This window comes from Lissotriton helveticus, chromosome 5_1 (genome assembly GCF_964261635.1).
Source record: "Lissotriton helveticus chromosome 5_1, aLisHel1.1, whole genome shotgun sequence".
In the NCBI taxonomy this organism is placed as follows: Eukaryota; Metazoa; Chordata; class Amphibia; order Caudata; family Salamandridae; genus Lissotriton; species Lissotriton helveticus.
Window position 1 is genome coordinate 244,862,554 of NC_136065.1, and position 14,043 is coordinate 244,876,596.

The 14,043-nt window shown below is 43.2% G+C and overlaps 1 protein-coding gene across 1 annotated transcript in view; it reads right to left on the reverse strand.

Moving 5' to 3' along the window:
* FKBP15 (FKBP prolyl isomerase family member 15) overlaps positions 1-14,043 on the reverse strand; it is a 334,309-nt gene that overhangs the window by 205,334 nt on the left and 114,932 nt on the right. The window contains exon 5 of the mRNA XM_078642121.1: positions 6,422-6,496. Within this exon, the coding sequence (XP_078498247.1) occupies positions 6,422-6,496 (75 nt within the window). The remainder of the gene's footprint in view (positions 1-6,421; positions 6,497-14,043) is intronic.

Sequence of the window (14,043 nt, forward strand, 5' to 3'; positions counted from 1 at the left end):
TTTACCTTTTTAACTCTATGTTCATTAGTGGGGAAAAACCTTTTTAGCCCTTGTGGAAATCAAAAGATTTCTCCAACAGTTAGGGGCCTCTGCCTGAAAGGATATAAAGGTCCATGCGGAGTCTGTCAAATGTCGAGCAAACAGCCAGTGTACAAGTGTAATAAATTGAAAGAGGCATATACACACATACATACATAGATAGATAGATAGATAGATATATGTTCATTGAAAAGGGATATGATGGACATAAAACTGGAAATGGAACTTTCTCTAACACAGCAAGAGCCTTAGGCTTGGTCTCTGATTTCATATAGCCAATGAGATTATTGGGCCTTTCTCTGTGCTAAGCCAAAATATCTGCTGTGTGAGTTATGATCTGCATGTCTTTTGTGCGAGTCCTGGATTTCAGTCCTAAGTGTAAATTTCAGGTTTTTTTTTGGTCCCTTATTTGCAACCATAACTCCACTTTAACAGTGGTCTTTTCATTATATTGCTAATGTTTTTAATGAATTAGAACCAAAAGTAACTATCACTTTATTTTCACCTTTATTTCAGGGAGTATATTTGCCATTTTTACCCGGATGACAACATCTTTAAAGCCTTTAGTTTCTGCCAAATCAGCACTGAGGAATAGTCTTAGCTCCCTGGATAAAGTTGCGAACAACAAGAGCACCCAAACATAGCCCACGAGCACCCGTCCACCACACCCCAAAAAAGCATAAAAGTGGGAGATTAAGTTTACAAAGAACTTCAACATTGCAGCCAGTATATTGCAGACAACTCACCATCTTTCATAAGTTTGAGGCATGAACAGTTTACAATATTTAGCTAGACAGGCCCAAAAAATCCTTTGCATTACACACAGACCCTTGTTAGCAGAGCTGCCCAGAGTAAACAGCAACAAACTAAACAGGTCACGCTATTGCTAGAAACCACAGCAGACAAGGCATCATTATCCATTACCTGTAGTATTTACCACTATGCCAATAACTACATCCAGTACTAAATACTTCCAGTATGATAGTACCAATATTTTAACATTATGCCAAGAATTACCTTCAGGCTTCTAGTATTTTGTCACAGATGCCTGTCATGCCAAGGATTGCCAGTGCCAGTATTTTGCAATGGGTGATTCCATAAAACAAGAATTACCTTTGCTATGTCAAAGCAAATGACAGTCTCCCAATTATAATACCAAACTCTTACTTATGCTCACTTACACTCACTCATTCTCTCGCAATAACTCTCACTATTCATTTTCACGAACTTGCACTCACTCATTCATTGTCACTCACTCTTAATCACACTCCCTAATTCTCACTCATTCTCACTTATTATCACTCATTCTCACAATCTCACTCATTCACACACTCACTCAAATTCACTCTTACTCTGACTCAATCATACTTTCTCACGCACCTTGATTCTTACAATCTCTAGCACTCCTTCACACTTAATTCTCACTCACAGTCGCTCTAACTTCACTCAGTCACACTTATATTCTCACTTACTGACACCCAATCTCACATATTACTCAGTACCAGTCACTAACTCTCACTCACTTTCACTCACACACACACACATTCACACGCTTTATCTTAAATATAAACACTCTCACTCACAAGCATGCACGCAACATACATTTAATTGCAATTGTGTACTGCCAGGGAAGAGCCCATTGCACCTAATTGCACTCCATTTTTTATTACACCTCTGGCTAAGCGGAACATACAGCCCTTTCTAAAAATAATTGGGGACTTCATACACTTAGGTCTACCCTCTACTTGTGCCCTAATAGTAGCACATGTGGGAGAACCACCAACTCTTCAACACCACTCAGTCTGATTAAAGACCCAACCACAGCTCAGAAACTTCCCTCATTGCCGCTACAGATGAAATCTGCATGAATCTGGAAGGAGGAGACAACAGCCCTAATTCTACATGACTTCTCCACAGCGTTTGACACACCATCGGAATACAAGGAAATCCACTCCAACGCATCTGCTCCTTCCTGACTGGAAAAACCCAGTCAGGCAGCCTGGCACCGAACACCTCGGACACCCGAAACCTCAGCTGCGGAGTTCTGCAAGGATCCTACCTGAGCCTGACACTCTTCAACGAATACGTGATCCCCTTTAGCCAGCATCATCCGCTCTTTCAACATCAAAGTCCTCTCCAATGCCAGTGACACACAACTCATTCTCTTCCTCATGGACAAGACGCCTAGTACCCAGATCAAGTTCAGTATCTGAATGGCTGAAATAGCCCATGGGATGAAGACCAACTTTCTGAAGCTGAACACCAACAAGACCGATATTGTGATCTTCGGGAAGAGCACTTCAATGTGGGCCTCAACCTGGGGGCAAACAGATGTAAGACTGACACCCATTCCCACCACCCATGCCAAGAACCTCAAGATCGACATGACCGCCCAAGTCAACACCGTCACTGCCTCATCTTCCATATCATGTAGATGCTGAGGAAGATTTTCAAATAGCTCCCAACTCGCACCCGGAACACAGTCACGCACGTCCTCGTCAAAAGCAAGCTGGACTACAAAAACATCCTCTATGCCGGGATCAACAACAACAAAAAACTCAACAGAAGGCTGCAGACCATTCTGAACCCAGCAGCCTGATCAACCTCGCAAGAATAAAGAGAGCTCGCTGGGGTGGTAAGTCTTTCCCACACCAGGCAGCAAAGCTATGGAACACCATGCCCACCGAGCTTCGCCTAGAAACAAACAAGATCCGTTTCAGAAAGGCACTAAAAACCACCATCGCCTAGTCGATAGTAGCAGCCAAACCCTCCATGCAGCGCCAAGACGCCTTGGCATAAGTGCGCTTAATAAATAATTCAGTCAGTCAGTCAGTCAGCCATAATCACTCTCAACCTCCCACATCGCACTCACATCATATGACGCCTGAAGGAGCTCCATTCATTGGCTCCCCATACGCCTACAAGTACAATTCAAACTCATTAACCACACTCTGAAGGTACTCAATAACACTGGCCCAGCATACCTCTACAATAGCATTTGCCTGCACACACCATTTGGAAAACCATATCCGGTGGTCAAGCCTTCTCTTTCTTCACTCCTAAAGTGTGAAACAAACGGACACTACACACAAGTAGCTGAAGATCTGCCTTTTAGAGCAGCCCCACTAGGCCCTAGATTTGGCTAGAGTCATACCTGGCCAGCTTCAGGATACCCTCCCAGGTGGCAGTACGCTCTACAAATCTGTATAACATAACTAAGCAACACAGAGCATGGGGAGAAACACATGCGACAGAGTGAGCAGTATACAAGGGGGACAGCAACAAAGAGGTGGGGACAGGAGTAAAAGAGGGAGAGAGCTGACAAAAACATGCATTCTCATGGACTTCTTAAGCACAAATTAAAAAGTAGTTCCATAAATGTGAGCAGTGGATACAAGCCAGCCAATCATAGAAATGGCATAGAGGCTATGCTCCAGGAGAGGTAGAGTCATTTAGTAATGGGGAGTACGCAAATGAGAGGAACGAGCCAATCCATGGAAAGCAATGGACAGGCTATAAGCCCCTGAAAACTCTTGGTAATTACACAACAGATCTTTTGCTACCAGTTTTGCTGTCTGACAGGCTCAATCTAAAAACAGGCACATTTAAACAAGCATTTTAGCGATTCTGCACAGCAACCCCAAAAGGTGTACAGCATGGCTAAATTTGAAAAAATAAAAAGCCTTTGACAGGGACGCCTGCATTATTCAGAGGTGCGTGCATCACACATGCGCATATCTACAAAATTATGTGGGCACTTCTTTTCTTCTTTTTAGTTACTTTTCAAAGTTTTTTTTTAATGACCATGAGTGGGTACATAAGCAACGGGGCAGAAGCAACACGGGAGGGCGTTGTGCGGGGAGCAACACAGAGAGCACGGGTAAGAGGATGGAACAACAGAGAGAGAAGGACAGGGGTGGGAGAAGCAACACAGAGAGGCAAATGGGCACACAGGCAAACATCTGACCAACATAGACCAACACAAGTGCAGTGGGAGAGACGGACATGAGGGAGACAGCTTAAAAACACATGCACTCTTGTCAAGGTGGTTCCTGTTAATGTTGCAAACGTTTGATAGATGGCTCTTTCAAATAGGACTGTGGTCCGTCCAACTTTTACACAATGTTTCATTTTTCAAAAACAAACTCCCAAAAAGAGAGTTTCGTTTTTCATTATTCTAAAACAATGACCCCCACACCATGGGAGTTTTCTCCCATTGTATAGTGGGGCAATTATTGTTTTTTACTGCCCCCTGGGTCATCGTCAGCAAAAAGAAAAGCCACCCGATAACCCCTTTTAAAGTAGACTGGTGATCAGATGGCTAATCTCCTAAGGCTCATACTAAGTCATACCGTCGGAGAAGTAGGTCATCAACGAAGCCAGAGTAGGCTCTGTCATCTACATACTTTCGATCCGCCAGCCTCTAAATCTAGAGGTGGACAGACAATGTGTTTGAATACCCCCTTAGCCAAGCTCCAAATCAGCCAAATAATTTGTTTTGATAAAGTAAACAAATGCACTGGACAATAACAATGCAAGTAGGTGTTCTATTAGTAGGTTATATAACAACTGTCATAATTTGTTGTATGCTTACATCCAAAGATTAAAAATAATTACAGGAGTTGTAGAGAGTATCAGGAACCCTTCTTCATTTGATACCATCTTCTCTTTGGGAAGGCCTTTTTGAGATAATAGTTTTGTTAGAATTAACCTAGTTTGAGATAGTAACCTTCAGATTTACTTGCAGTATTTTTTTTATAAATGAATAGTAATTTGATCAGACGATATGGGTTACCAATTTAATATGATTTTGGAGGATGTTTTGGAACTCCATGTTCCAAGGTCAGGAACGTGGCCACTAGATTGCGTGCCCTCTTATAAGAACAAGGAACCCAAATATCAGAGTGATCCAGGATTCAATGGCAGCATTTTTAAAGTTTTACACTGACAAACATGGCTTTTCAACTATGATATCACATTGCAGCGAATGGGCAAAAATATATACCAGATGTACATCAATTTGTGTTTTCCCCTCAAATATTCCAGGCTAGAGTTAGAATCATGATCTATTCAGTTTAGGGACATTGGGCTAAAGTAGTTTCTAGTTGCCCAATGGATGATGCACTTTTGTAGTTACACATAAGCTGTTTGAACTAATCCGTCTTCTACTCCCAATGGTGGGCCTACACATCATATGAATACTGGGAACCCGGTCAACATTTCTTCTCAATGTTAAGAGAAGCTGTGACAAATCCTCTGCTAAAGGCCTCACCATCCCATATATTCATAGGCCCATGAGCTGTGTGCATAAGAATAATTAACATCACATGTTGCAAGCCTGAAATTACTACTAAAGACAATCTGCACGATTTAAACTACGATCAGTCTGTAGTAAGATCTAATCATATGTGACATCTTCTTCTAGGTATCCCCAGGAAGTCAAATCCTTAATGGGACCTATTCTATGTGGGCACATGACGTCAGTATTGTCGTCTGAGATTCACCAATATTACTGCACTGTGACTGGTTAACCAAGTTATTCCTTTTGGGGAGATGGCATGCCAACCATTATGTCCAGCATGGACAATAGATGGTATGCAGGGAAACCTTTCAAATGAACATCTTCTATTCATTCAGTTACAAAGAACACAAACACAATGGACATGCCATCCACATGTCCTGTACATGAAGTTATGCATGGGACTCCTAGGTATGAGGAACTAAACAGATTTTTTGTGGGAGAACTGGTAGGTGGTCTCCACACATGGAATGCATGTGAAAAGGCCCGAATTCCTATATTATAATTTTGCTGCCTCTAAAACCAGTCACCAGATAGCCTGACATGAAGGGCCAGTAGCCACTCTCGTTCAGCGTGGAGGCTCACTTTGGGTGAATCCCCAACCATTTGTCCCACAGGGTGCAGACCTGCTGTCAAACGGCATGGTGAAAGCAGGAATCAACTGCAGTGAACTTGCAGATTCTTGTTTCACTGGAAGAAAGCACAAAGCAAGCCTGAAAAACACGGACGGGGCAGTGATGCAACAAAAGAAAGAGAATATCGTCCAAGCAATATTACCTTCCTCCCCGCCTTTCTTCCCTCATTTAAATAAAGGCAAGAAGGAACGCACTTATATAGTAAATATGTTTTCTTCCCTTGCACCATGAATGCATTCAGGTTTACATATTACGTACTATATATTTTACCGTTAGAATGCTTTGGTTTGTTCATTTAAATACTGATTGTCTAATGGGTCCATACCCATCACTGCTTACCACTCACAATGTCACGTTATAATTACTTGTTGAATAACTTATCTTTTGCATTGCTTCACTTGTAATACAGATAAATAGCGGGCCCAGTGTGCGTAAGTGCTAGCCTTACCGTAAATACAAATCCAGGGTGAATCCGAGCAGTTGTGACAGGCTGCTGTTGACTTATATAAAGAAGAATCTTGTACTGTATTCCAGAAAAAAAGACAAAACAAATGTTAGTAAAAGACTAATAGGAGTATCATATACCGAAAAGCACTAAACAACCAATATACTCTTTCGAGAGAAACACTTCACAAAACACATTAAATTGCACTGTGTAATTATTATTGTTGCAGTAACCATTAAAGTCAATTTGAATCCCTTTACAAACAATGTGGTTGTTGCCTTTTGTACCTCCAGTCGGCTACTAATTTGAAAAGCCAGCAGTAGGCAGAATCAGGAGTGGCATGACCTATACCAGTAAACCAGAGGAGGCCTCCCAATCAGTGATTGCAGGTAAATTTTATGGCATAATTACTTGCCTAGAAAAGGACCGCGTGAGGTGCCCTTCATGGCAGTTTGTCAATTTTCCCACACAAAATGGGGCCAAAATGTGGATTATACACCATTTTTTCCTGATAAAAACGCTTATAATCCAGATATCCTGAACTGGACACAAATGAAATATTCCAATACTTTCATAGTGTTCCAGGCAAAGCGTATCCTGCTGAAGGGCGCTGGGGGTCCATCATTCCAATAAAACATTATTAAAATGCCAGTTGAATCTTATTGTAAAGCTGCACTTACGCCACCAAGGCAGCCTATTGGTTCTGAGAAAAGATAAATACTAGCTGCCAAACACATGACGAATGGTAGACGAAACATCTAAATATAAGCAATATACTTTTCAGCACTATTTCCCTACTAATCGGTTCCAACCCCGAAATCTTTGGCTACAGGCCAAATAATTTTGGGATATAATTAGATATAAAGTCCAGAATATCTCCCTTTGGGACCTCAATCGACCACAACTATACTTTTGCAAACATTTGTTCAAACATTCACCGCAATAGTCTCATACATTATTCTGTACGATGTATGAGAGTACTGCGGTGAATATTTGAACAAATGTTTGCAGAAATATAGTTGTGGTTGATTGAAGTCCCAAAGGGGGGAGATTTTCATGACTTTTTAGTCTTATATGGTATCCTGTCCCTTTGGTCCGGGTGGCCCTCTCAATTTACCTTCCCATAGAATTCAATATAACCTATCATTATTCACAAAGTGTATACATATTATATTTCTTCACTTCAATTTTTTTCACCCTTTCATCCTGCCCTTTAAAAAAGATTCCCAGTCCTGTATTATGACTCAAAATCTACTTGGAGGGGGCAGGGAATGAAATAAAAAACATGACACAGACCTGAATATCAAGACCTAGAGAGCAGAGCTATCCTCCAGATCATCAGCCACAACCTATTGGCTCATACACTACACACTGTGCAGGTTACACACAATCTGCAAGTTTAGACCACAGACATATTTCTTAAATTAGTCTTACAGTGAAGTCACAAATAGCCATGGTGACAATAATTCAATAAAACGCCAAAAAAGATGCAAAAATAAGGACTATAGAGGTTTCTGAAAGAGCTAAGCAATAACATCCACTGCAGCAAGTGTGTTATGGCTCAAAGGAAACAATATCAGCAATATGTACCCACATCTGTTGAATCATAACTCAAATATTAACTGCAAATATATTATGGCAATGTGGACATTTTGTCCTTAAATGTCCACTTTTCAGTTTCTAGCAGTACATACGTTTTGACTTTAAATACAATTAATTTTTTGGGGAATATGCTAATTTGTGCTCAACACTATCTGGCCGTTTTCTGAAAACACACACATTTTACTCTGTATCTCTTTCTGAGTCTGCTTAAACTAACTTTGGGTGTAGGGAGGAGCTTCAGCCTAAGGGCTCTAAAGTACTAAAAGCAGTAAATTACTTCCTGTTGGTAAAATGAAGTTTCACTTGACTTATAATGGTGGCAGCTGCCACCTCAAAGTAGGCTATCTGGTGAATGGTGACAGTGGCAGCAGCAGATATTTGATAGTTCTACACACAGGCCTATTTAGCTGAACCTCTAAAGGGTGACTCCCTAGTGGCCTTTCACAGATAACGACCCATTCAGTTGCTGTCCAATGCATTATATTTGGAACAAATATGAAAAGACCATGTATAAGCATGTGTGTGCTGGTGCTGGTATGTGGGGTTGGTTAGTTCACAGATGAGTTGGAGAAGAGCAGGGTCCATCTGACCTCTGCATTTATGCCGAACAAGACTGAATTTTACATTGGGAAGGCTTCTATTTCGAAATTGGACAAACCAGCAGATACATACCTTTTTCCAGGTCTCTCTCTCAAAAGGAAGTTTTACATGAATGGGTGAGGAGGACATTATCCCATTCTTTGTCCAAAGTAGGTTTCCCCTTCTTTAGTGAAAAAATCTCTTCCCCCATTTCCTTGCTGTTACTAGTTTCTCCAAAGCAAAACCAAAGGGGATGATTCCGTCATCAGCCAGGCTAGCTTGAATCTAGTGGCAAAGTGAGCAAGGGACCCACGTCTGGGCATACCCAACTTAGGGTGCACAAAGCTAAAAATAGTTTCTCCAGCAAAGGAAGCAGATACAGGTTTCTCAATGCGTTCTTCTAAAAAAACATAGAGAAACAAGTCTAATTTGATTTGTATTGGGGACTCTTCTCTTCAAAACCCATGGAAACTGGACAACCGAAAAGATGTTGCTCTCCAGGACTAGAGGTATTTTACTACTGAACCAGTGTTTGGCCTGGCTTCCCACCATGGCAAAGAGAGGAGTGTAAGAACTGGTCCTCTCTGCCAGTACTTGGTCCATGCCGGTTGTTTTGGAATCCAAAAAGGCCAGCACACAAGTGTAGGACACAGACGCTTGACCCAGAATGGATCCTCTAATGGTCTGGTGCTCTCTCTCCAGGCAGGACCCAATTATGAAACGCCTGCCTGAAAGTCTTGCTGCTGTGACCAGGAGGGAAAAGGAGCGCTTTTCTTAAGGTGGAGCTGGACTGCTCCTGCCTGGAGAAACCAGACTGCTCCAAGGAAAACCAGCACAAGGTAAGGCTGAACAGAAGATCTGTGTGGAGGATAAAACCAAAGTCATCCAGGGGCCAAAAAACCCTCACAGCCAAGCTGGCCAGGAGAAGAACAAGCATTTGCAATGCAATAGGTCTCGCATTAGGAAAGTTTGAGCTATTGGTATTGTAAATGACACATTTTTTATTTATTTGTATTTTTGAAAATAGTGAAATTAATAGCTTTGTCATTTACAATGCCAATAGTTATAACTTTTGCAAATGCGACACCTATAGCATTTGTAATGCAATATGTGTTGTATTTACGTGACTTACATGTATTGATATTACAAATAAGAATGGGTTTTAATAATTAATACTTAAATAAAAGTTATTGTAATTTATAATGGCAATAGCTTAAACTTTTGTAAATAACTTTTGTGAAGATTATGTTCAGTGTATTTTATTGGGACGAAAATCCAAGAACAGAAGTGAAATATTAACATCTTTTTGTTACATTTGTAATAAAGCTTGAATCATTGAGAGAACATAATTGAACCAGTTGTTGTTGAATGGTTGCACAGATTGATCCTGTGGTGGCGCTGAGTGATGTGATGGCGAACAAGTGATGCTGTGGCGTTCAGTGATGCTGTGGTAGCGCATAGTGATGTTGTGGTGCCCCTGAGTGATGCTGTGGTGGAACTGAGTGATGCTGTATGCTATGCTATGTTTTGCTATTCTATGTTTTGTTTTGTTATGCTATGCTTTGCTATCCTATGCTTTGATTTGTTATGCTATGCTTTGTTTTGTTATGCTATGTTTTGTTATGCATGCTATGTTTTGCTTTGCTATGCTTAGTTATACACTGCTGTGTTTTGTTATGATATGCTATGTTTTGTTGTGTTTTATTATGCTATGCTTTGTTTTGCTATGCTGTTTTGTTATGTTTGGTATGCTATGTTTTGCTGTGCTATTATATGTTTTGTTTTGCTATGCTATTTTTTGTTAAGCTATGCTATGTGTTGTTGTGTTTTGCTATGCTATTTGTTGTTGTGTTTTGCTATGTTTTGTAGTGTTTTGTTATGCTATGTTTTGCTATGTTTTGTTATACTATGGTTTGTTTTGCTATCCTATGCTTTGTTTTGTTATGCTATGCTATGTTTAGTTTTGCTATGCTATGTTTAGTTTTGCTATCCTATGCTTTGTTTTGTTATGCTATGCTATGTTTTGTTGTGTTTTACTATGCTATGTTTTGTTATGCTATGCTTTGTTATGCTATGCAATGCTTTGTTGTGTTTTATTTTGCTATGCTATGTTTTGTTATGCTATGTTTTGTTATGCTATGTTTTGTTATGCTATGTTTTGTTACGCTGTTTTGTTATGCTATGTTTTGTTATGCTATGCTATGTTTTGTTGTGTTTTGTTATGCTATGTTATGTTGTTTTCTATGCTTTGCTATGCTATGTTTTGTTATATATGCTATGTTTTGTTATGCTATGCTTTGTTGTGTTTTGCTATGTTTTGTTATGCTATGCTTTGTTTTGTTATGCTATGTTTTGTTGTGTTTTGTTATGCTATGCTATGCTTTGTTTTGTTATGCTATGCTATGTTTAGTTTTGCTATGCTAGGTTTTGTTTTGCTATCCTATGCTTTGTTTTGGTATGCTATGCTATGTTTTGCTATCCTATGCTTTTTTTGTTATGCAATGCTATGCTGTGTTTTGTTATCATATGCTATGTTTTGTTATGATATGCTGGTGAGGGTGTGTGAGGGTGAGTGAGGATGAGTGAGGGTGTGTAAGGGTGAGGGGGGTGAGGGTGTGTGAAGGTGAGAGGGTTGTGAGGGTGAGGGCTTAATGGTGAGAGGGTGTGTGAGGGTGAGGGGGTGTAAGGGGGGTGAGAGGGTGTGAGGGTGAGTGAGAATGTGTGAGGGTGAGTGAGGGGGTGAGGGGGTGAAGGTGAGGGGGGTGAGGGTGTGTGAGGGTGAGGGGGTGGGGGTAAGGGTGTGTGAGGATGAGAGGTGAGGGTGTGTGAGGCTGAGGGTGGGTGAGGGGGTAAGGGAGGGTGTGGGTGGGTGAGGGTTGTGAGGGTGAGGGGATGAGGGTGTGAGGGTGAGTGAGGGTGTCAGGATGAGGTGGTGAGGGTGTGTGAGGGTGAGGGAGTGTGAGGGAGGGTGAGGGTGAGGGAGGGTGTGTGAGGGTGAGGGTGTGTGAGGGTGAGGGTGTGTGGGGGTGAGGAGGTGTGAGGGTAAGGGTGGGTGAGGGTGTGTGAGGGTGAGGGTGTGTGAGGGTGAGGGGTGAGGTTGAGGGTGTGTGAGGTGAGGGGTGTGAGGGTGTGTGAGGGTGTTAGGGTGTGTGAGGGTGGGGGTGTTAGGGTGTGTGAGGGTGAGGGGTTGTGGGGGTGAGTGAGGGTGTTAGGGTGAGTGAGGGTGTGTGAGGGTGTGTGAGGGTGTGTGAGGGTGAGGGTGGGTGAGGGTGGGTGAGTGAGGGTGAGGGGATGTGAGGGTGAGGGGATGTGAGGGTGAGTGGGTGTGAGGGTGAGTGAGGGTGGGTGAGGGTGAGTGAGGGTGAGAGGGTTGTGAGGATGAGAGGGTTGTGAGGATGAGGGGGTGAGGGGTTAGAGTGTGTGAGGGTGTGATGGTGGGTGAGGGTGTGAGGGAGCGTGAGGGTGTGTGAGGGTGAGAGGATGTGAGGGTGTGTGATGGTGAGGGGGTGAGAGTGAGTGAAGGTGTGTGAGGGTGAGGGTGCGAGGGTGAGCGAGGATGTGTGAGGGTGAGAGGATGTGTGAGGGTGAGAGGGTGTGTGAGGGTGAGAGGGTGTGTGAGGGTGAGGGGGTGTGAGGGTGAGGGTGTGTGAGGGTGAGGGGGTGTGAGGGTGAGGGGGTGTGAGGGTGAGTGAGGGTGAGTGAGGGTGTGTGAGGGTGAGGGTGTGAGGGAGGGTGAGGGTGTGAGGGAGGGTGAGGGTGTGAGGGTGAGGGAGGGTGTGAGGGTGAGGGAGGGTGTGAGGGTGAGGAGGTGTGATGGTGAGGGTGTGTGGGGTGAGGAGGAGTGAGGGTGAGGGTACGAAGTAAATGGTGGCAGGGCAAACATCATAAGAGAGAGAATAGAAACACAAATGTTAAGATAACAGTGCTCGAAAGAGTTGTGAGAAGGTGGAAATGGGATTAAAGAGTTTCAGAGGGGCTGGGGCCATGCAGTGGTGGTAAAGAGGTGGTAAAGAGAGCTCCGGTGGGGCAGGGCGATACATGTGAGGAGCGTAGAACTGGGGTGCGATGTCGAGCACTGGTTGAAGCTGAGCAGCAAAAGAGACTATGCATGTGCCACGAGCGCTGGGAGGGGGGCTGGGCAAGCATGCCAGCATTCCGATTCCCGAGCAGATGGTCCTCTTTATGACCTGCGGAGCCGTGAAGTGGCTGGTGGCAAATGGAAGCAAAGCGGCCGGTCGCTTTGATGTTCTTGGCTTGTCTTGCTTGGTGGGAGGGGGAGCGGATTCCTGTGCACGCGCTTTTCTCACATGAACTGCATGGGATCATTGCTTCAACGTGACCTAATAAAGCTGAAAATGCTGTCATGCGCTTAGCTATCATTGGTGCAGCAGGTACAGTTGAACCAGGGCCCTGGAAGGGTGGGAGCACAGCACTCCAATTACAGCTATTTTTCTACAAAACCAGTGGGTAGGAAGCCACTGAATTATAGGCATACGTTGCTGTCTATTTAACTTCCAGAGGCTGAACGCGGTGATAATAGAAATGATTGTTGGTTGTGCATTGTATGTGCCATACAATAATATTGCATAGCAGATAACCTTTTCAATAGGCGTATGATGAAAGGTTGTCAAAAAGCATAGCTTAACATTTGAAGTCGATTGTAAAATACAGTCTTTTGTTAGCAGCCTGTTGAGAGCTCTCAATACCCTGGAGAAGGGGCTAGGATCTCATTGGCCAAAAGGAGGCGGGTAGCAACATTTTTATACAGGATTTTGGCAGGAAGCCCACTATGGACTGTGTTGTATTACTTTTGCCGGGACAGGACTAATGTGTGCGCGCGTGCATGCGTGTGTGATGTCAGTGCGTGAAAAATGTTCCCTCACACATGACTCCGCCAGGCAGTGAAAGTCTCTGGCGGCTGAGAAAATAAACACTTGCTACAGGTAAAGCGTACACCTATAATCCACAGGTCATGAAAATGGGGGAGGGGGCAGACCACTCTTGGGGTGCCAGAATTGGTCTCAGATGGTGCGCCAGGCTCTGGCTATGAGGAGCATTTATTTACTCCTCCCCTGGCACCACGGAAAACATGCTGAAAAGAGTGCTGCGTTTTTTTAAATAAAAGAAAACGGAGAGTCAGTTAGCTGTCCTGTGATGAGCCATCAGCAGCAGTGTTTGTGTCATTCATGCCCCGTGTAGGTGTCAGAGTGAGGGGTGGGACGATCCGAAGCCTCCTCAAAGTCACTCGCATCGTGTGTACTCTTACACGTTTTGAGAGACTTGATCCCAGGCAGCCCGTGATCTCTCAGCCTGGCTCGCTCACTTCCTGTATTCTGAACTAGATCAGCCCAAACAGCAGCGCTGCTGTCAGTAGCGATTATATAACGTCAAGGATGCTTTTACTAGTCAGCGAGTAGGAGCTCAGAAAGAATATGAGCATGACA